General features: G+C 47.0%; 1 protein-coding gene and 1 long non-coding RNA gene across 5 annotated transcripts in view; one reads left to right on the forward strand and one right to left on the reverse strand.

Annotated features, from left to right (window-relative positions):
- Positions 1-23,420, reverse strand: part of Otud7a (OTU deubiquitinase 7A) — a 250,797-nt gene that overhangs the window by 15,052 nt on the left and 212,325 nt on the right. For all 4 annotated transcript variants that reach the window (XM_041667454.1, XM_041667538.1, XM_041667368.1 and 1 more), the window contains 5 exons: positions 19,550-19,651; positions 16,112-16,239; positions 15,389-15,504; positions 11,426-11,553; positions 9,305-9,454 (listed from right to left, as the gene is read on the reverse strand). In XM_041667454.1, the coding sequence (XP_041523388.1) occupies positions 9,305-9,454; positions 11,426-11,553; positions 15,389-15,504; positions 16,112-16,239; positions 19,550-19,651 (624 nt within the window). The remainder of the gene's footprint in view (positions 1-9,304; positions 9,455-11,425; positions 11,554-15,388; positions 15,505-16,111; positions 16,240-19,549; positions 19,652-23,420) is intronic.
- On the forward strand, positions 764-14,993 carry LOC121458425. Its single transcript, XR_005975841.1, has 3 exons — positions 764-862; positions 2,265-2,319; positions 14,285-14,993. It is a non-coding gene; the product is annotated as an uncharacterized LOC121458425 (long non-coding RNA).

Below are 23,420 nucleotides of genomic sequence, written 5' to 3' on the forward strand. Positions count from 1 at the left end.
GGTCAGCAAACTCAGCTGAAGGCTGTGTTAGAGTCACTCCAGAGGGATGAGAGAGAGGTAGAGAAAATATCACACACAGATACACACACACACAGATACACACACACACAGATACACACGCACAACACGCACATAAACACAGACACACGCACGCATGCACACACACGCACAGATACACACACACATGCACACACACGCATGTACACACAAAGACGCACGCACACAGATACACACACGCACACACATACACACACGTGCATGCAAACACAGATACACATACACACACAGACACACACAGAGCAAGCGAACGAAACCACCACAGATCAGGAAAACCATGAGAATATTACTAGGGAAAATGAATAACAGCAACACAACAACAAAACCATCCCTTCCCACAGCACCCGTAGCTTCTGAAAGCAAAGGCAAAGAAGAAAGACAAGTTAGATACAGAGAAAGGAAGTAAGATTGCAGCACATAGATCAGGGTAAACGGAGAAAGCAGAAGATAGCAGGCGGCATCATTTAAAGGGATGAGAAAAATCTGCTAATTCTGCCTCTAAGAGAGCTCTGAGACGCAAGGGCCATCCAAGGCTTTCTCAAGCCCAAAGGAGCCGTTCACTGCCTGCTGATCTACACTGGATAGTGGAAGGGGACACCAGCAGTGACTTGAATTTACTCAGAGTGATGGAAATGGAATAAATGAAGGTGAAGATAAAATTCCCTTTTCTCTCCTTTTTAGCACTTCTGAGATAACCAGATCTGGACAGCCAAGAGAGCTGTGCTGTACCTTGTCCACGGTGAGGGGAAGGAAGGAGTGCAGAGAGTGTGAGGCTCTCCTTAACGATTCTGTCCGTAAACCCCAGGTAAGATAAACACTAGTAGGTAAATAATCCGGGCAAATAGTCATTAAGTACCACCATCAATTCAGGATAGGACGACAGGTGAGAAACCAAAACCAGACGGAACGAGGAGAAAAGACTAGCAGAGATGGTGGGCTTTCACCGATCCGAGTCATTCATATAATCACATGCAAACAGTGTCAACACTGTCAAAGGATAAAATTGTTAGATTGGGATTAAAGCGAAACAAGCCTCAAGTCTGCACTCCCTACAATAGTTATGAATCTAAAGACATAGGTAAAAGACACTCTCTGAAACAAAGAGCTAGGGGGAGCCACCTAATATTAGACAAAGAAGAGTCCAGAAAAAACGGTTACAAAGAAGAGAACCATTTACATAATGATAAAGAGACCAGCTCTCCAAACACAGACATAAGCAAACTTCTAAATTGTTTCCAGGTGCACACAGCAAATGCGCTAGCCACCTTACCCACATCTGATGGCCCCAGTGGTTGTCTGGACAGTGGCTCTCTCCCTCTCGTATACTGTACTTTTACCTATATGAACATACCAGTGGTGGAGTTTAATTTATAAATCAATCACAGTAAGAAATTCACAGCAGTAACTAATGAAATAGAACTGCATAAAATACACTGAAATAAAAAAAAAACAATGGGAATGTGGTCTCTGTTGATTTCTGGAATGTTCCATTTAATATTTTCAGACTGTAGCTGGATGTGATGGGACCAGCAGAAAGTGAGCTAGGGATGGGGGAGTGTTCTGCCCCGCTAACAAACATGAAAGGAGAAAGGCAAACCTGTTTTTGCTGTCACTCAGCCACCCCTGTCTCAGTAGCTTACAGAGTGTCTGCCCATTTATTGGTTGGCACCCTACTCTAATCCCCAGGGGCCCAGAAGCCCAACATGCAGCCTGGAGGATGGGGAGAACCTTTAGCCACCATAGTAACTGAGGCATGCACTGAGCATGTGCATATGCAGGTACGAGTGGCGCTACCTGCTTTTACCTGAGCCGGGAGAGGGAGACTATCGTTAGGGAATCTTCAGCAACCCAGGTTCTTTCATTCCTGTATGGTTCCCAGTGCCACTAACTTGAGCTATTGGGACAGAACACCATAGTCTAGGTTGCCAGTTAGCAACTGAGTGATTTTCCTCTCAGTCCTGGGGGCTAGATATCCAGAGTCAAGATGTAGGCAGACAGTAGCACTCAAGGGCTCAAGGGCTTGCTCCCCGTATGCAACCTGGTAGAGGGCCCTATAGCCATTAAGTTTGTCTATAACCCCTGGCCTCCTTTTAATCTCTTGTGAAGTGTGTTGGTCAAGAGTCAAGTGTGCCAAATGTGACAGCCTGGGCTGTAAACTGAAAGTCCAGGAGCCCTCACCCTGGCTCTTCCTCCTCTTCCTCCATCAGGTGTTGGCGGAGTGTGGGGAGGAGAGGAAGTCACGAGTAAATGGATAAAGATCAGGTGAATGTCCTAATGACTGGGCACAGCAATGTCGAGGACCAGTGCCTCAGACCCACGAGAAATCAACAAGACCATTCTTAGGTCAGGCTTGGAATGGCAACACCTTCCTTTGGTCCAAGCACTAATCTTGACAAATGGTTGGTCAGTGTATGTAAGTACAAATGTTTCCAGGCAACTGCAGCTTCCTCCTCCCTGATGCTTACAGCTGGAGACTGCTGGCCTACGGACACTTCCTGTGGTGTCCTAGCCCATTCTGTACATAACAATCACAGGGAGGTTTCAATTATAGTGTGATTGGTATGGCTTCATCAAAGCGCATACAGCCAACCTGATCCCAACTCTTCTGTGTATGTGTCTGTCATTTCTTTTCTTTTCTTTTCTTTTTTTTTTGGTTTTTTGAGACAGGGTTTCTCTGTGGTTTTGGAGCCTGTCCTGGAACTAGCTCTTGTAGACCAGGCTGGTCTCGAACTCACAGAGATCCGCCTGCCTCTGCCTCCCGAGTGCTGGGATTCAAGGCGTGTGCCACCACCACCCGGCATGTCTGTCATTTCTTAAGTGCCTGTCTTTTCCTTGCTGCCCCTGGTTGGGTTAAAACGGCCAGCCATGCAGGGCATGGTGGTGGTGTGCCTGGAAGACTTGGCACTGCTCAGTGTGCATGTTCTGAGATCCAAAGAGCAGCAGCAGGAAGAGGTGTCTCGGGAGGTCTGGCAGCCCACCTCCTCCTCCCGAGACTCCCCATGGCAACTGGTAAACTAAGGATGCTGCTAAAGAAAGGGACACTAAGTGCAGGGACAGCATGGCCACATGTCTTGGGTACATCCTGGCTTCTACAGCCTCTTTCCCATCACAGACCCTCGCCCCACAAACCTGCTCCCAGGTATTGGGTGCACTGCTGTGCCCACAGGCCAGTCTGACTGGTATACGATAGAGAAAGGCATCTGAGTGAAAATAACCTTGGTTTAGAATATTGCATTAATAATATCCTACTATAAAATTTCATTTAAGCAAATATATACTAATTCTCATGTGAACGCAAGTAGCTACTGGAAAAGAATTGGTTTTACTGATTGGTAACCACTCCTGTAGGACAAAGCACTTATTGTTGAAGGTCCTGGAAGTCACACCATCATGTGATCAGGGCTGGAGGAGCAGCTCAGCAGCAGGACACTAGGCCCTGGGTTTGGGTCCCACTATCATAAAAACTTCCTAATTTATTTGGCCCGGGGAATACTGATACACATTAATGTTTGCTTTTATTGTGGGTTACACATCAACTGTAGCTGTACTTATGGACTTAGTGGCTCCCCCAGATCTCTGGATGCCCCATTTTTATAAATGTGTATTGTCTAAGAGACAAGGTTGCCAGTTGCTTTTGGTGAAATTCCTTTTCAGTTGTTTGTGTTGACTTTCTGTTGCAATAACCGAATTGTAAACCTGACTGTGTGCAGGCCTTCTCCCAGAGTCTGAAGCTGCCCTTGCTGCCCTTAGCCCCCCCACCATCTGTGACCTGACCCCCTCCCCCCGGGAAAGGCATGAGGACACTCTAGGGTGTCTTGACTTCAGTGCACCCCAGCTGTTTTCACTCAAGAGCTGTATCTTGGCAATCACCTCACATACTGCCGGCAGTAGCCCTTGTGAGCAGTGCAGCCCGGGCTCCCCTTCCCTAACACTGAAGGCTCCTGCATCACCAGGTCAAAGTGTCGTGTGAGTCTGTGCAAGTGCTGACCTGAGACACCACTTCCTATGGCCTCTGTCTAGTGCTTGCACACCACACAATCACTGGACAGCTGCCTTTGCAGCTTTCAGAAGGCATAGCATCCACCTACTCATCTGCCACCACCTCGCTTTGTGACTGTGGCCGTTCCCTGGAGATGGGCTCTCCCTCCTCACTTTCCTCCTCTGTGAAGCGGGGGATGGGAAATGGCAAAGGCTAGGCAGTCACCCCTGGAAAGGACTCAGAAACCCACCTGTACATGGAAAGTTCATTCAATGAGATCCACCAGAGCCCTGTGTGGAGGGACCTGCTGTCCTAGCCCAGACCCATCTGCACTCATAGAGGCTGCAGTGAGCCAGGATAAGGCTGCAGGTGTCTTGTTGGGCGCTCTGACTGCGATTGGTTGGTATTTTGGGAAATGGTGCTATCAAATGCGGACAGACCCTGTTAGATGATAGAGACCATCGCTCAGGACACATGGAACCCTCCATCAGTGATGGAGGCACTCTGGTGTGCCAATGCCACACAGGGTCTGAGCACCCACAGACCGCACTGCACATTGGCTTATCACACACCAGTGCTATTTGGATAAGTGACCTGTGTGTTAGCTTTTTGTTAACTTGGCACAAGCTAGGGTCATGTGGGAAGAGATTTCTCGGTTGAGAAAATGCCCCATTACGCTGGCCTGTAGAGAAGTCTGTGATGCATTGTCTTGATAACCAATTGATGTGGGAGGACTGGAGGCCCCAGTCCATAGACCGTGCTACTCCTGGGGGATGTTCCCGGGTAGTATAAGAAAGCAAACTGAGGGTGCTGGAGAGATTATTCAGTGGTTAGAGTGCCGACTGTTCTTCCAAAGGACCTGGGTTCAATTCCCAGCACCCACGTGACAACTTAAAACTGTTTGTAATTCCAGTTCCAGGGGACCCAATACCCACTACAAAACACCAATGCACATAAGATAAAAATAAGTTAAAAAAAAAAAAAGAAAGCCGAGAAGGTGATGGCAAGCGTGCCAGTAAGCAGCATTCCTATATGGTCTCTGTTTTAGTTTCTACCTCCAGGCTCTTGCCTTGAGTTCTGTTGTGATTTCCTTCAATGATGGATCGTTACCACCATGTGTAGGTCAAAACAAGCAAACAACAACAACAGCAGAAAACCAAACCAACCCTAAACCCAAGCAAACAAAAAAGCTCTGCCCTCCACCATTTGGTTTTGGTGTCTTTCACAGCAGTAGAAAACAAACAAGGAGCCGGGCGGTGGTGGCGCACGCCTTTAATCCCAGCACTCGGGAGGCAGAGGCAGGCGGATCTCTGTGAGTTCGAGGCCAGCCTGGTCTACAAGAGCTAGATCCAGGACAGGAACCAAAAGCTACGGAGAAACTCTGTCTCGAAAAATAAAAAAAAAAAGAAAAAGAAAAAGAAAACAAACAAGGGCAGAAATTGGTACCAGGATCCTGATCATGCTATTCTGGGGAGGACTATGGAAGCGTTTGGAACTCAGAACTTAATGGGTGACTCTATGGGAATTTGGAAGAGAAGAGTGTTGGGAAAGAAATGCAGGCGATGGAGGCCTGACTTACAAAGTTTCGAGGGAAGTCAAGAGTTTGTAAAGGTCATTCATATGATATGATTGAATTAAGAATCTTTTTGGTCAGTTGTGGACGAAGAATCAGCTATGATTTTGTTCTTGTTGTTTTTGGATGTCCTGGAGCTCACTCTGTATATCAGAGTGGGCCAAGGCTGCATCTCAAGCAGGAAGTTGAAACTTGGTAATGTGTAAGAGGTAATGAGTGGCTTGGCTTTATAGTTTTGTGAATTTTTGGCTAAACTCATCCACTCTTATTTGCTTGAAGAACTGTTTTATTAAAGTCCATGGCCCTTTCAACACCACCACAGCCTGGGGCTCAAAGAGCAGAGGTGTAAACTCTACACTCTGGGATCTAATCTTCGTCAGGGGCACATTCTTCTGACCTTCTCCTTGGCTTGGGAATGCCCCCTACCTCTGTATTCTCACATGGTTTTGTGAAACCTAAATCTATCTCTCTCTCTCTCTCTCTCTCTCTCTCTCTCTCTGTCTCTCTCTGTCTCTCTTTCTCTCAGGGTTTCTCTATGAAACCCAGGCTTTTCTAACTTCCTGCTCAGTTCCCATGTGCTGGGGATTAAGGTGTGCATCACGACACCAACAATTTCCTCTCCGTAGAGAGGTGCTGGGTAAAGGACTACTCGAGTTTTAATCTCTTTAAAGATGTTAGTGACAAATACAGACTCGTTCTGATACTCGGTTCACAGGGACACAGGACTCGGTTCACAGGGACACAGGACTCGGTTCATAGGGACACAGGACTCGGTTCACAGGGACACAGGACGCGGTTTACAGGGACACAGGACGCGGTTTACAGGGACACAGGACGCGGTTTACAGCCATCCTCTGCATTTCACAGCTCAGCAGCTGCTGCCCCAGGTCAGGGTGTGGGTGGCATAGGGCATGGAACAGTGAGGCAGGAACTCCTTCATCTGAAGCTTCTGTAGTTTCACTATAGCTGACCATGATTTAAAATAGTACATAGAAAAATCCCAGAAATCACCGGTTCACAAGATGAAGCTGAGCACACTGTTCTGAGCCATGTGAAGGTCACAGCTCCCATGCAGGTGCAGCGTCCCTTTGTGCACCGAGCCCTCACAGTAGATGCTATCTTTAGCTGTCTGCTGTCCGCAGCTGCCTGGGCTGTCGACTGATGCTCAGGGATCTCTGTACTTTCACACCACCCCTTATCCACGGGCCCCACGGCACAAGTCGGCAATGACGGAGTTGAGACCCAAAAGGAGAAGCCAGGAAGTACTTCCTTGAAGCAGAAAGGGGAAGGTGTTCAGCTTAATAAGAAAAGACAATGAATTGCATGCCTACGGTCCACAGCACAGTGAATCTATGCGTGAAGTCACGGAGAAGGACAGTGATATCAGCCCTAGCTTTGCTGCTGTGTCTGAGGCTGCTGAAGTCCCACCCACAGCCCTGGTGAGTGCCTGTGGTGGGGAAGGCCACACACAGGGACAATGTAGTCAGGCTTTGGGTCATCCAGGATGTCAGCTACCCACAGGCATCTCTTCAGTGTCTCCCTTGGGTGATGGCAGAGCCACTGTTGGTATACGAAGATATATCCTCTAGAGAGCCTGCACCCCCTCTAGGGCTCTAGCCCAGCTTGTAAGGACTGGTAGTGGGAATGCTCAGTTCTAGGCACATAGTAGCCATGGAGGCAGGACCCACAGGGACTATGGAGAGACCCAGCACCCACAGAAGCCAAGAGTTACCTGTACTGTGCTCTGGGGCCAGAACCCAGACTTTGGAAAAAGCTCGTCCCCCAGGGAGAAACCTGTACTTTGCCGTGTTTCCTAGAGGGATGTGATAGTACCTTCCACCAGGGAGACTTCTGGAAGACCTTTGGGGGACCTGAGACTGTGAACTGGATGTTGACCTCAGGGGCTTGACAAGAGTCCCAGCCCTGTCCCAAGTCACAGCTTGTAGCAAGTGCTACAGTATTAAAGGTGCTGGCCTTCATGCACATATGGTTTCAGTAACCTGGAAAGCTGATGCAGGAAGACCCCTTGAGTCCAGAACTTTGGAGGCCATTCTGGATAACACAGGAAAGCCTCATTTCAGACCATGCCAAAAAAGAAACCAAACAAAACCCTAGGGAAGGAGGTAGGCACCTCTGGAAGCAGAGAGATGAGGGAAAAGCATGCTCACCCCAGGATTTGATGCTGGAGAGCCTCTTCTGGTGGCCAGAGGCAGTGAGTGAGTTATGAGGAAGGATGAGGAACAGCAGTCTGCTACCTTGGCTGCCTAGACCCACTCCTAGTTACATCAGCCTGTGAGCTGCACTTTGATTTGGCTTTTGGGAAAGGGACCGGGGATCTTTCTACACCCTGCATCATCCAGAGTCCATCCCACAGGCCTGCTGACTCTCTGGCTGTCAGTCCAGGAACATATGTGGAAGGGGTGCTTTATAGGGGCTGGAGGAGGTAGGGCTCTGTCTGTGTCCTCCCTTGCCAGCTGTCCACAGGAGGGGGCAGGATGGGGAGGCACTGATACACTCAGGGTAAGGAGTCCGAATGGTCACCCTGAGCTTCTGGCTTGTGGGAGCTCTGAACCAACCACTTGGGGTTTCTTAGAACCACATTCAAGGGCCCAAACCCTAGAATACATGCTATTTCCTTGGCCTTCAGTCTCCTGAGGAAAATCTCATTCTGTACTGAAAACAACAGTGGTAATACTAAAACCTGTCCTTTCTACCCAGACACTCACATATCCATCACAGCTAACTCAGAGCACAACAAAGTCCTCTTCTCCATCAGTGAGTCAGCCCCACCTGTATTACTGCTAGCTGTAACTGTGCACCGTGCAGCAGGTGGCGCTGGTCCCATCAACCCATCAGCACTGAGATGGCTTCTTGCAGGAAACCTGGCTATAGTGACCTTCAGATAAAGTGTTGACTTTTTGGTTCAAAAGCTTACTAGTGTACAGCAAGAGTGGGCAAGCCTTTCAAGAACAGTGCCAACAAATTAATGTCGGAGGCCAGCAGGCCACATACACACATTCTGCTGCCCCACTGCAAAGCAGCCACGGGGAAAATGTCAGGCAATGAGTCTAGCTGTGTTCCACTAAAACTATCTGCAAACTAAGTGGTGGGCCACAGCTTGTCAATACTTGCCCTGAAGGGATTTTGTTTTCCAAATCCATCTGAGGTGGATTGCATCCATCTATAAATCCACACACAACATTAGCAATAATTAGTTTTACAGTTAAAAATCCCCCCAAGGACACAGACAACATGTATTTCAAAAGGTTAGAAGTGAGGATTTTGAACATTTTCAACATCAGAAGTAATACACAATTACTTATACTAAATGTTGGAGGACATAGATACGTTTTCCCTGACTAGTGCACTATAAGTCACACTGAAATACACACATGTGTCAGCTAAAATTAATTAAGATATAGAAAACTTACACATGCACATGATGGAAGCCAACAGCTAAGTACACACAGTGGCATCATCACTGATCTCCAGAGTGGTTTAGGTGGCCATTACCTCTAATGCCACTACTGCCAGTCAACACATATGCATACCCACTGAGCATGGCTGTGCAGAAACCATAGCTGCTCCTTGTGTGTGCATGTGCGCTAGGCGGTTGTCCACACATACCCCATCTCCAGCACTCCCTCCACCTTACCACCTCACCTTACCCCTTGTGTCTCGGGAGCTGGACAAACCTTGTTCTCTCTGCTGGTCTCTCTGTTCCATGGACACAAGGGCCGAGAAGTGCGCTTGATCATAAGCCAGAACCAGGGGCGAGCAGTGGCACCTGTTGGGAGGCACCTCCAAGGGCAGGTAGATCCCTCCAAATGGGATGGGTGCAAATGCTGTGGACACAGACACGGGGAAAGTCGGAGGGCAAGAGTGGGGAAGGGAGGAGTGGGTTGATGCAGGGAGAGGGAATAGGGGAACAGAATTAGTGCTCATGGCCAGGACTGAAGGTTTCCATGGTGATCTGCCTGGGTAGCCTGCTCCTGAGAGCCACACCATAGACAGAAGAACGGCAGGGTCAGGGCTAAGACCATTGCCCAAGACGGTCAGAAGTATCGCCCGCTAGCTTGTCTAGAAGTCTCTGCTGTCCTTTCTCTTCTGCTGTCACCGAAATGTTCACACGCAGGCAGGACCTACATTCCCTGAGTGTGATTGGTGCATATTAAAAACAACTTCTACAGAACAGAAGGGAGTGGTCAGAGAGCTCTGGTACTGAGCTGCAGATCAGGTGGAACATGAGAAGTAGAGATGCTGTCTTTGTGTGATGAGATACTATCCTGTTCATGTTCTTATGAAGAGCAAGGGAAGAGAAGCCTGAAAACCACTTCTTTGAACACCAACCCCAAGCAGTAGCTGATTCTTTTCTCCCCTCCCCACTGAAATAGGGTCTCCTGTAGACCTGACTTACTTTGTAGCTAAGGATGACCTTGAACTTCCAACTCCCTTGACTTCCTGAGTGCTGGAATTACAGGCATGTACCACCATGCCCATTTTATGCATTGCTGCAATGGAACCAGGGCTTCATGCATGCCAAGCAAGTAATCTACCCATTGGGCCAACCCCCAGCCTAGCAGGTAGGGTTTGATCATGAAGAGCATTGCCTTTGGCCTCAGAGTGGGAATTGTACCCTCCTTAGTGTGGAGCACAGGGGCCTTTAGAGTGGTCTCTGAGGATCTCTCAGTCATCGCCCGCCCCCTTCACTCAGTCTGTACTGGGCAGGACGATTCTGTCCACATAAGCATCCTGTTTTGAGGGCTGTAATAAGGAGGAGGGACATGGACCAGAGGGCTGCTGGCTCTGGTGCTCGGCAGCAGGCAAAGAGAGCTGGGCAGGATGCATGGATGCACGTTCTGCTAGCCCTTGCCCTCAGAGCAGCCACGGCCATGTTGGCCTTTCTCTGGCATGACGACTGATGCCTGGCCATCAGGGCTCCAGGACATTCACGACTTCTATTATGGGGTGGATTTAAATGTAAGTGAAGCCGAGTGAAATGCCACAGGGTCACTTCCCTGGCATGCCGCGCGCGGTGAAGAGATGTTGTGGACAAGGCCGTCTTTGGAAGTGACAAACACGGCAGCAAGAGTGAACTGGATCGCAATGGTGCCACCAGGGAGAACGGAAAATGAACCACACTGGGGAAAGTGCTGGGAGTGGGGTCTGCTGAGGGAGGAAGGGACCTGGTGACAGCTCTCCTGGTTCTCCCTCTTTTCTGTCTCTTCAGAGCATGGCCAGCTCTGTGGAGTTTCAGACATCCTTACTACAGCTCCTTGGACTCGCAGGAGCTTCAGGCTTAGGGATGTCATGTGAGGGTCTACGCCCTGTCTCTGGCTAAACCTGGGTGGGGGTATTGTCCAGCCTTACTGGGGGCTTCAGTGCACTTATCCGTCTGGGGGAGATTGTATCAAGTGCTGAGGGAGGGGTCATCCAAGAGGTCATGGGTGAGGCTCTCAGTGGCCAGACAACAGCAGCTTGGCTACCCCTGCAGTTCCTGACTCTTCACCACCCTTCAGAGGCTCCACACTCAGCCCTCCTTCCTTTCCTCTCTACTATACTATCCTGCAGAACTCCTGGAACAGGGTCTGGGGCTTTCATAGGGATCTGTGCTGTCTGTGGTGCTTGGCCAGATTCCTCATAGCCTCCTGCTGCTGTCATGCAGGGCAGGTGATCAGTGCTGTGCTGGAGGAAGAAGAAATGCACGAAATGCTATCTTTGTGCATGTCTTAAAGTGACGCGATGACTCTGCCTATGGACAGGTAGATGTCACCCTTTCTGGACCACCCCTAAATACAGCTCCTTGAGGATCCTACCTTCACCACCAGAGTCTCTTAGCATGGTGTCTGCCACCACCACAATGGGTCTCCGCAGTATGTGGGCTAGGACGAAGACATGGAACTCTTCCAGGCTTTCATACACAGGATCCTCAGAGTTGTCCACACTAGGAAATAAAACAAAGTGATCTTGTCATGAGACTAGACTGGAGTGGGGAAACACAAAGGGCAGGGACTCGGAGTAGGGACTGAGCACCCCCAAACACCGGACCCTATTTATTAGGATCTGAGGAACCTTCCAGGAACAGTTCCTGGGAAGAGGTCATAAAGAAGCTGCCTGAATCCTACCCTGAGGGGAGGAGGAGGCTGAACGCACAGCCGTACACTAAGCTTCCGCAGCCTGGGTCCAAGCTCCTGCCTTGCCTTGTGGGTAGAGTAGACCCCAAGAATCGCTGTCATCCAGACTGTGAGACACTGGGGCAGAAGACTGTGACCTAGGTGTCCCTCAACAACAGGGCCAACCTCCAAGGGAAGAGAGCCAGAGCTCTTAGATGGTGGGACCGTGTGTAAGTCTCCTAGATGTGATGACAGTGTATAGCAGGAGGCGGCAGACTCTTTGCATAGTTTCCAGTATCCTAGGGCTCCTGGAATCAGTTCCCCAAAGACAGCAAGGGAGCAGGGATGGCTGGGAATGAGTTCTGTGTGCAGAGTGCTGGACCAACTCTCTCCATCACTCCTAGAACAAAGGCTGTAAACCCTAAGAAATGCACCAGGCCTTTGGGGAGATGCCATGCTACATTATGGTTTCTTTCTTCTTTCTTTCTTCCTTCCTTCCTTCCTTCCTTCTTTCCTTCTCTTTCTTTCTTTCCTTCCTTCCTTCTCTTTCTTTCTTTCTTTCCTTCCTTCTCTTTCTTTCTTTTCTTTCTTTCCTTCCTTTCTTCTCTTTCCTTCCTTCCTTCCTTTTCTTTCTTTCTCTTTTCTTTCTTTGATTTCTCTTTCTTTCTTCCTTCCTTCCTTCTTTCCTTCTCTTTCTTTCTTTCCTTCCTTCCTTCTCTTTCTTTCTTTCCTTCCTTCTCTTTCTTTCTTTTCTTTCTTTCCTTCCTTTCTTCTCTTTCCTTCCTTCCTTCCTTTTCTTTCTTTCTCTTTTCTTTCTTTGATTTCTCTTTCTCCCTCTCTTCCCTCCCTTCCTTCCTCCCTCTCTCCATCCCTTCTTCCTTCCTTTCTCTTGCCTTTTTCTTTTGTGGCCAACAAACTTTATTTAATGCTTGAAAATGTGGCAGCAGTCAGAAGTCATCAAACGTCACACAGAACCATCTGCAAGTTATTCTCTAGGCTTCCATGTCTTTATTCTGAGAGGGGTCAGAGTGCTTCTTGTTTACACGGCCACCTTTGACACATCAGGACACAGCCATCAAGGCCTGCTCACAGTGGTCCCGGCAACACCTTTAAGATGGAGGACCAAGCTCAGGGTCACGAGCTGCTTTCTCTTAGGTCTCTTCTATCCCCTTTATCCTGCTGGTATTTATGTTTTATGCTGCTTGGTATTTCCATAACCACAGCACTTCTGAGATGCTGAGGAGTACAGGGCAGGTGGCTTGTGGACCTTTCTCAGCCTGGGTCTCTATGACGTTAGACTAGGGTTTGCCAAGTCACCCTTGAGTGTCCTCTCAGGTGGTGGGATATGGAGATGGACCTCCCAATGGTGGGGCCTAGGTCACTGGCTCTTCTTCCAGCCACACCCTCACAGAGCTGCTCAGGTCACCTCTGTAACTAACACACAATCCACAGGGGAACTCTGAACCCCTGCACATCTCTTGTTATTTCACAAGCTTGTTGATAGCACTGTGGAGTTCTGGTTTGATACTTTTATTAAATGATTTATAATCCATTTGTGATATTATGACGCTCAAATATGCTTTAATTCGGTCTTCTTCACTTATTTCAGCTTGGTCTGTGTTTTTCTGATATCTCCTTGCCATTCTTTTGGATTACTTTCTTGTTCCCTGGCACAAGAAGATGGACCATGTTCACGTATTACCGCCCTCTCTATGTGCCTGTGAGTCACCCACCACAGCGGCCACGGGACATGCTAAGTTCACTAGACCTCTCACTTCCAGTCTAATCCTTATTAAATTCATGCTTCTTATAACTTCCTCCTGTACAGTGGGAAAATGCCTGGAATGATTCCACCGTTCTTACTCATTTGAAGCTGTCTCCTAGCCTGTAAGCTTGGCTGCCATGCCCAAGAGTGCCAACCCTCAGTTTTCCCTCTCCACCCTGTCTGGCCTTGGCACTTGCTACAGTCCTTTGTGCTCTCCCATTCCCTACCCACTGCAGACACCCTATCCTGCTTTGTCCACTGAATAGCTCGAAGATAGAGGTTTTTTTTTGTTTTAGAAAAGAGAGTGGAAGAAGAATGTCTAAAACGCGTTTTGCTTTAACCAAATAGCTCTGGCTTGGCAGATAGGTGCGGTGATTGTGCTTGTGAGGGCTGGAGTTAGGATCCTCAGAATCCAGCATGAAAGCAGGTAGGCATGGTGGTTGCTGTAATCCTAGCACTTGTGATACAGATGTGGGATTCCCAGGGCCAGCTGGCTAGCTAAGGCTAGCCAAGTGTGTAAGCTCCAGGTACAGCAAGAGAAAGTATCTCAATAAACAAAGAAGTGGGCGACTGAGGAAGACACCAGACACTAATTTTGGGCTTCTGCATGCATCCATGTGCCTGTCCACATGAAAATGCACATATATTTACACCTTTCCCACGAAAACATACAGATCTCTGTATCTGTAGGCTCCACATCTGAGGATTCAAACTACTGAGAAATAGAAGCACTAAAAGAACCGTATGCACTTTTTTCTTATCCCCCTAAACAGTACAATGCACTTTCTTCCCTTCAGAAGCGCCGAGTGACAGCAATGGAAAACAGACTAGCATGCTGATCGCTATTCTCCTCTCTCCCACCTGTGCTTCCCCAGAAGAGATTTGGTTTTCTCCTTGGCAAGTGTGGGAAGTTCAACAGTGAAAGAAACACTGGACTGGAAGGAACACCTGGGACTTGGAGGGCATGGAACTGATAAAAGCTAAGTTTTCAGGAACAAATCTTCCACTGTACAAACATAGGTCTGCCTGGCCACAGGCCGGACTATCAGGACTGACATGGAATGTCTATGCTGGCTAGCTTGAGAGGGCTGGCCCACTGGGCACCAGGCTCACTGTGGTGAGGCGTTGAGAGCCCAGAGGCTTTCCTGGCCTGCAAACCTGAGACTGGCCAGGAGACACGCACATCTGTGTTCTTGGTGTCAGCGTTCATTCTTCGTGCTTTGGCAGAGAAATTTTCTGGGCTGGGACCTTTTACTTCAGGACAAAAGAGCAAAAATCAAAGAATGCATCTTCTGAAATTCCATGGCCAAATGTGCCTGTTGGTCCAGACTGCTCTTTGTTCCACAGTGGAGCTGGAGCTGGCCTGCAGGAGCAAGCTTTCCTTGAGTGCACACAACATGCAAGGCCTTTGTACTAAGAACACACATAATGGTCATGGAGTCCATTGGGGAAGCACTGGGTGGTTTGATGATTTCTTGCTTTCAGTGTGACTTGAAACCCCACACTACGTCGATTAAAGAAAAACTCTATAAACAGTAGCTGGTGTTTTTTTGTTTTTTTTTTCAGCCCTGTGTATGCAATGGCAGCTGTAGCAATGGCCACTGTCACAGACCACCTCCAGGTCTGACTAGGCCCTGAATCCCCTAGTTACTACAGTTTGTGTTGTATGAGGAGCCTGAGGGAGACAGGGCTGAGCAGCTCTCATGAACTCATGTGTAGAGAGCTTGGGTGCATGTGTCCAGCCTCCCCTCACCTCCCATATCGCCTCATGTATAACGTACACTCTCTGTCTTCTGCTATCTGGCTAGCATGCAGGGTCATTTACCCTCCTCCCCAAGCTCTTTGAGGCCCTGAGTGGCCAGGAGCTCCGGAAGACCCATGGAGAGCAGGGCAGCACTCACCCACCGCCCGTGCCGCTGCCGTTCTTGCTGAAGTGTGTGCGAGGCTCGCTGGAGGCCAGTTTTAGCAGCTCTGTCCACTCTCGCTCCCATTCCTCCTCAGTGTACACCAGCCCTGACTGGCGCGAAGGGAAGCTGGTTCAGGAGGCAGCCGCTGTTGCCTGCCTTCACCCCCCCCCCCCCCCCACCAAGGCAACAGTACCCATCCACCCAGCTTGACCTGAGCCCCACTAGGACCCAGCTGGACACATCTGTTAGTGTCCCCTGATGGTTACTCTTCCGTAGTTTAAGAAGTTCTGGCCCTTGATTTCAAAGCTGTTGGGAAGCTTCTAATCACCAAGGCCACTCCTGGGTGAACCTGGTTGGGGCTGACCAAGGCACAGTTTAAAGGACCATCAAGACATTTTACCCCCAATATAGGCAGATTCTTCTTGTGGAGAAAAGTGGTAATGTCACCATGGCCAGGGGCTGCGGAGATTTCCTCTGGATTGAGGGGCCAAGGGCTTCTCAGATCAGTGCGTGACTATATAATTCATGATTGGTGCTGGGGCGCTGTTAAAGTGGAGGGAGGCTCTTTCCTAAGCACACCAGCATGGCGGGTGTAAGTAGGAATGTGCTGTGGTCCCCCTGGGCTGTGCTGTTGCAACAAGGCTCCCCCGGACTATATAGCACAGTCAGAGGCTGCTTCTGACGTGGCTCCTGTCTCCAGCAGGGGTGGGTACAAACCTCCTTGTTCTGCTGTGTCTGCTGCCACCTCCACCTCCGCTTCAGGGCTTCTCGCTCAGCACCTGTCCTCATCATGGTATAGAGAGCTTTCCGCAAAACCAGGTCCCGGTCGTGAAAGCCCCACATTCCTGCAGCCAGAAGGCCATGAGGGACAGAGAAGGAAGGGAGGTGAGGAAGAGATGAGCCTAAGGAAACCAAAGGGTCATAGCCCAGCAGGCTGGCCTCCCACATGGGTGCAAAGGAAGGAACTATCATGCCAGGCAGCTGTGTCTCTTCACAGACTTGCAGCCCTCCCCCATCCCCATGCTGTAAGTGTGCTTCCCATCAGCTCAGATATGTGAATGAAACGGTACTTCCTGTTCTAACACAACAACAGCAGGTAAAGTTCCTACAATCTGTGAACATAGACTGTAGAGAAGTAAGAAGCGAGGTTGCTATCAAATAGCACATAATGTACCATGTTCGCAACACAAGGGGAGACAAAGCAGGCAAGAACAGAGCACATTGCATGCACATGCAGTTGTCTCAGAGGCCAGAAGAGGCTATCCTTGATAAAGATGTACAACTATTATTTGTCAATTAAAAATAAAAAGACACATTGAAAAAAAGTAAGTGGAAATGTTGGATTTGGAAGTGAACATGATAGGACTCTAATACCAGGAGATAATATGTGCCAGTACTGATAATGGCCCTCAATTCAGGGAGCGTTGAGGGTGGGGTACAGGTGGGGCTGGGTGGGCTTGGGTGGGGGTGGGGCTGGGTGGGGTTGGATGCAGTGATGTTAGTTTTCTTATGAGTAACGCCAGCCACGGAGTGAATTCTTTCTTTTTCCTTCCTTCCTTTCCTCCTTCCTTCTTTTTTATTTATTCATCATTTTAAATTTATTTTACAAACCAAACTCAGTTTCCCCTCCCTCCTCTACTCCTGATCCCTCCCCCCATCTCCCTTCTATCCCACCCTCTCCATCTCCTCCTCCTCTGTCTCCATTCGGATGGGGAAAGGCCTCCCTCCCATGAGAATCAACAAAGCATGGCACATCAAGTGAGGCAGGGCCAAGCTCTTCCTCGTTGCATCAAGGCTGCACAAGGCATCCCACCATAGGGAACAGGTTCCAAAGAGCTAGCCCATGCATCAGGGACAGGTCCTCTTCCCACGGCTAGGGACCCTACAGAAGACCAAGCTACACAACTGTCACCCAGATGCAGAGGGCCTAGGTCAGTCCTATGCCAACTTCCTCGCTGTCGTTCCAGAGTGTGTGAGCACCCACAAGCTCAGGTCAGCTATCTCTGTCCCTCCTTTCTTCTTTCTGTTTTCAACTTTGCCATAGTTTTTTTTCTTCTTTTGTGGCAATAAATATATTTATTTATATTTAACATATCAATATGTAATTGATAGTGAAAGTGTAAAATCTTATATAGAAGTTTACTGAGATACAAAGTTTGAGATGTATAATATTTGAGAGGCTACCTTAATCTAGCCAATCTAAAATTTTTTAATTGTAAGCTCATTATAATAAAGTAGTAGTTACATTGTTAATGCTTTGTTTTGAGTTTTAATATCAAATTTCATTTAGTTTAACATATCAAAATACCATTTAAGTATATAATCGTTAAGAATATGACATTTTATGTTGTTTATGATGCCTTCAAAGTCTAGGTGCATTTTAGAATTACATAGTGATTCTATTGGTAGCAGCTACATTTCAAGTATTCCATAATCTATGGTACTATCATCTGCCATATTGGAAACACATGTCTCAGTGTATTTAATGATTATAGAAGCTTGCAAGTGATTTAACAGGCAAAATGGGTATTCCCGCCAGGGTTTGTATGTGAATTTTCCCCACAAGTTCAGGTGACTGGATGTTTGGTCCCCAGATGGCAGTTTTGAGAAGCTGTGGAACTTTTGAGAAGTGAGACCTAACCAAGGAAGTTGCTGGGAAGCAGACTAGACTTTTTAAAAAAAATTTTTAATTTTAAAAAAATTAAATAATTTTTTATTTTGAGATTTTTAACATTTTTGAGACTTTCATATGAGTACTGTATTTACATCATTTTCTCCTGTCTTCTCCCTCCAGCTCCTCCTCAGATTCATGGCCTGCTATCTTTTTTATTGTTACATATACACATAGATATGTATAGATACTATCTGTTGAGTTCACTTAGTGTTATATATATATATATATATATATATATATATATATATATATATATGGCTGACAGTTTGGGATTGGATAATCTTTAGGGAGCTCATCCCTAGAGAAGACCAAGTCTGTTTCTTGGCAGCTTTGTTTTTGTTATTGTTGTTTTTGGAGGCAGGTCTCACTGTGTAACCTTGGCTATCCTAGAACTCACCATGTAGAACAGGCTGGGTTTGAACTCATAGCTATCTGCTTCCTAGCGCTCATATTAAAGGGGCATATCACCACATAGGCTCAATGGGAGTGGCAGAATGTGCTGCCCCTGTTGTGGGGAGGAAGCAGGGAGTGGCTGCCTTTGTCTTTCCCATTGTTGCCATCACACACACTAGTCTCTAGTCTCATCTCTAGTCTCAGGGCCTCTCTGAGCATTTTGCTCAGAGATCTTTTCAGCATCCTCAGCTTGCCTTGTACTGAGCAGGCCCCACTTTGGTCTAAATAAGGTGTGGGCCTGGCCCTTGGTCAGGTCACATTTAACTAGGAAGATATCTTGCCTAATAAGAGCTATGTTCTTATCCAGGAGTCCTGTTCCCTTGACAGAGACAGTCCTCTAGGCCCGAGGAAGAGCCGTAGATCTGATGTTCAGGGCCCTGGTATAAATCTAGACTTGCTTGTCACATGGTATCAACTCTGTGCATGGGAGGACAGAGATTCTAGAAAGTTCATGGAGACTGTGAGTTATCTAATGTTGCCACGCACAGCTGTGCATCCGCTGATGTGGTTCCCTGGGGAAGGTAGTGAATACATGCGCTCTGTACCTAACTGTGATTACCTGAGTATTCCTACATCTGTCTTCTCATCACAGACTGTCTATAGGCAGCCAGCAAACTACCCTGTGCCACACACTGTTCCCAAGTCTTTCTGGTGGAGCCTCATCCAGCATAGCCTCTGAACATCCTGTGATTTCCGCCTTTGTGCTTTGTCTGTGCTGGCTCCTGCCTACAGTGTCTTTTATTTCTTCAAGTTCCCAGGTCTCAGTAAAGACCCAGCATTCTCTAGGAAGTCCTCGTAGTTTGCTCCAGAGTACCCATCTACCTGTTGTCCTTGAAGCTCCTGCTCAAGGTCTCTTAGCGAGACAGGTGTTTACCCCAGAGTGCTCTGTTGTCATCAACCCAGCCTGACTAGAAGGGCCAGGATGCCACAGGCATTCAGATGACAGCAGCATGAGTGGCTGTATTTGTTAACCATGCATCAGATAGAACCCGAGCCTTGCTGGCTTTTGTTGGTGCTGGGGTGCTTACCCAGTGAGGCGGCATGTAAGAGGCAGTTCCCGTCCCCTGTCGTGGCCAAAGGAAGAAGCCTTTTACAGCTTGTGCACACGGTAGACCACCAGTTCAGGCGACCTGGAAAGGAAGTTCACTTTAGAACAGACACTCAGAAAGGCAGGGAACAGATGTGTGTGTGTGTGTGTGTGTGTGTCTGTGTGTGTCTGTGTGTGTGTGTGTGTCTGTGTGTGTGTGTCTGTGTGTGTGTGTCTGTGTGTGTGTGTGTCTGTGTGTGTGTGTCTGTGTTTGTGTGTCTGTGTGTGTGTGTCTGTGTGTCTGTGTGTGTCTGTGTGTGTGTCTGTGTGTGTGTGTGTGCGTGTCTGTGTGTCTGTGTGTGTGTGTCTGTGTGTGTGTGTGTGTCTGTGTGTGCTACACATTTCCAAGTATCAATGAAAATTTTCCTTTTCTCAAACTATAAAGAGAAAAATAGGGTGGGGTGGGGCAAAATAAGCTTTTCTTCTCCAGAGACCAAAAGTTACATAGCTTGTTTCAGTGTCTGTAAAGTATTTAAAACAACCAGATGAATGGTGGAGAATAAGGAAACACAGAAGGTAAGATGTATACGCTTTTTTAAAGGACTTAAATCTGAATACCAGTAAGCATTGAAAGGTAGTGTGTGCACTGTAACACCCAGAACAAGCATTAAAGAGAATGAACTGAGTTACACTCAAACCAATCCTTGTTGGGCTTGGTTGACACATGCCTGTAATCAGTGCTGAGGTTGAAGCAGGAGGACTGCACAGTTGGGGCCAGTCTGAATTGTCCATTGAGATCTTGTTTCAAAGACTGACTGACTGGCCGACCAACCAACTAACCAATACTATACAATATGCTCCTTGACACCAAAACCAGGTGAAGAAGGTACTGAGAAATACAGGCAGAAATCTTTCATGAATGGGCAGCAAAATTTTCAACATGTAAACAAACAGCTCTCAGATATAGACACCAAAAATTACACAGCATGTAATGTAAGACTGATTCTAAGAATGAAAAGTTGGCTCAATATTAGAACATTGATTAATTAACATAATTCATCATAATAAACTACAGAAGAAGCAGTTCAGATAATCATAAATGGAGAAAAAACATTTAACAAAAGTCAATACTCTTAATTGGGATTAACTAGGGACTCCTGAACTTGACAAGGGACACCTATAAGTCCATGCAGCATGACAAACGGTGAAAGAACAAATGCTTGGCCTGAGCCAGAGACCTCTTCAGGACTGGGCTCAAGCCAGGGACCTCCATGGGAGCAGACCCAAACCAGGGACATCTACAGGAACAGACCTGAGGCAGACCTCCACAGGAAAAGGTACAAGGGAGGAACCACCAAAAGAGCAGGCCCAAGCCAGCAACATCTGTAGGAACAGGCCTGAGCCAATGACCTCCACCAGAGCAAGAGGAGGTCCAAGGCAGCAACCTCTACAGGAGCAAGGCCTGAGGTAATGATTTCCACAGGAGCAGGTACAAGGGAGCCACCTCTGAGGAAGCAGGCCTGAGCAAGAGACTTCTGTGGGAAGAGGCATGAATCAGCTACCTCCAAGGGAGCAGGCCTAAGCCAGCAACCTTGGCCAGAGCAGTCCTGAGCCAGTGACCTCTGCTGGAGCAGGTCCAAGGCAGTGACCTCAGTGGGAGCAGCCCCAAGCAAGCAACCTTTGTGGGAGCAGGTCCTAAAGATGCCAGAGATTGCAGAGCAACCCCTGGGAATGCGGAGCAACTTCTGGGAATACCAAGTGACCTCCAGGGTGACTGGAACCATAGCCCTGACTGCACCACAAGGAGCAGCCATCTGAGTCTTGGATCTACTGGCACCTGGAAGACTGATCACTAGAGAGACAGCAAGGTAAGAACATACTCAAGCTGGGTGGTGGTGGCGCACGCCTTTAATCCCAGCACTTGGGAGGCAGAGGCAGGTGGATCTCTGTGAGTTCGAGGCCTGCCTGGTCTAGACGAGCTAGTTCCAGGGCAGGCTCCAAAAGCTACAGAGAAACCCTGTCTTGAAAAACAAAAAACAGAACAAAGAAAAGAAAACAACAACAAAAAGAACACATTCAACACCAAAAAGAGCAACATGACACCAACAATGGCAAGACTTAACACCCAAATATAGATGAAGCAGAAGAAAACGACCTAAAAAATTAACTTTAGGGGGATGTTTGAGGCCCTTTAAGAGGAAATGAAAAATTCCCTCAAAGAAATGGAGTAAAATACAAACAAAAAATTGGAAGAAATCAGCAAACCCCTTTTTAAAAAACCAAAGAAAAAGCAATCAGATGAAAGAAATGATTCAAGACTTGAAAACCAAAATAGAAACAATAAAGAAAACACAAACTGAGGGAAATACAGTAAAACAGAAATTATGAGAAAATGATCAGGAACCACAAATATAAGCATAAACAGCAGAATATAAGAGAGAATCTCAAGTGGAAATAGACTCTCATGGGTCAAAGAAAACATTAACTCTAACAAAAGCTTAACACAAAATATCCATGAAATATGGGACACCATGAAAAGACCAAACCAAAGAATAATAAGGATAGAAGGAGAAGTCCAACTCAAAAGCACAGAAAATATATTCAACAAAATCATAGAAGAAAACTTTCCCAACCTAAAGAAAGGTATGCATATGAAGATACACAAAGCTTATAGAACACCAAATAGACTGGATCATAATATCAAAACACTAAACATACATAATAAAGAAAGAATATTAAGAGCTGCAAAGGAAAAAGGCCAAGTAACATATAAAGACAGACCTATCAGAATTACACCTGACATTTCAATGGAAACAATGAAAGCCAGAAAGTCCTAGTCAAGCGTTATGCAGATGCCAGCCCAGACTACTATACCCAGCAAAACTTTCAATCAACATAGTTGGACAAAACAAGATATTCCATGACAAAACCAGATTTAACCAATACCTAGCCACAAACCCAGCCCTACGCAAAATACTAGAAGGAAAACTCCAACCCAAGAAAGTTAGCTACATCCACAAAACCACAGACAAGAGATGATCTTACAGCAGCAAATCTCAAAGAAGGGAAACACATACACAATAACATTACCAACAATGGAAACTAAAATAATAGGAGCTGGCAATCACTGATCATGAATATCCCTTAATACAAATGGATTCAACTCACCTATTAAATGACACAGGCTAACAAACTGGATATGAAAACAGAATCCATCCTTCTTCTGCATACAAGAAACACACCTCAACCTCAAAGACAAAAATCGCCTCAGAGTAAAAGGTTGGGAAAAAATTTCCAATCAAATGGACCAAAGAAACAAGCTGGTGTAGCTATCCTAAACATAATAAAGGCAATATACAATAAGCCAATAGCCAATTTCAAACTAAATGGACAGAAACGTAAAATGATCCCACTGAAATCAGGAACAAGACAAGGCTGTTCACTCTCTCCATATTCATTCAATATAGAATTTGAGGTTCTAGCTAGAGCAATAAGACACCAAAAGGAGATAAAGGGGATAAAAATCAGAAAATAAGAGGTCAGACTCTTACTTGTTGCTGATGATATGATAGTTTACATAAGTGACCCCCAAAATTCTACCAAGGAACTTCTACAACTCATAAATACCTTCAGTAATGGAGCAGGATATGAGATTATCTTGAAAAAAATCAGTAGCCCTCCTGTACACAGATGATAAAAGGGCTGGGAAAGAAATCAGAGAAACAACACCCCTTCACAATAACCACAAATAACATAAAATATCTTGGAGTAAGTCTAACCAAATAAGTGAAAGGCCTGTATGACAAGAACTTTAAATCTTTTAAGAAAGAAATTGAAGAAGACACCAGAAAGTGGAAAAATCTTCCATGTTC

The sequence above is a fragment of the Microtus oregoni genome, unplaced genomic scaffold, assembly GCF_018167655.1.
Source record: "Microtus oregoni isolate MIOR12 unplaced genomic scaffold, Mior012 000000F_ref0000247, whole genome shotgun sequence".
NCBI lineage: Eukaryota > Metazoa > Chordata > Mammalia > Rodentia > Cricetidae > Microtus > Microtus oregoni.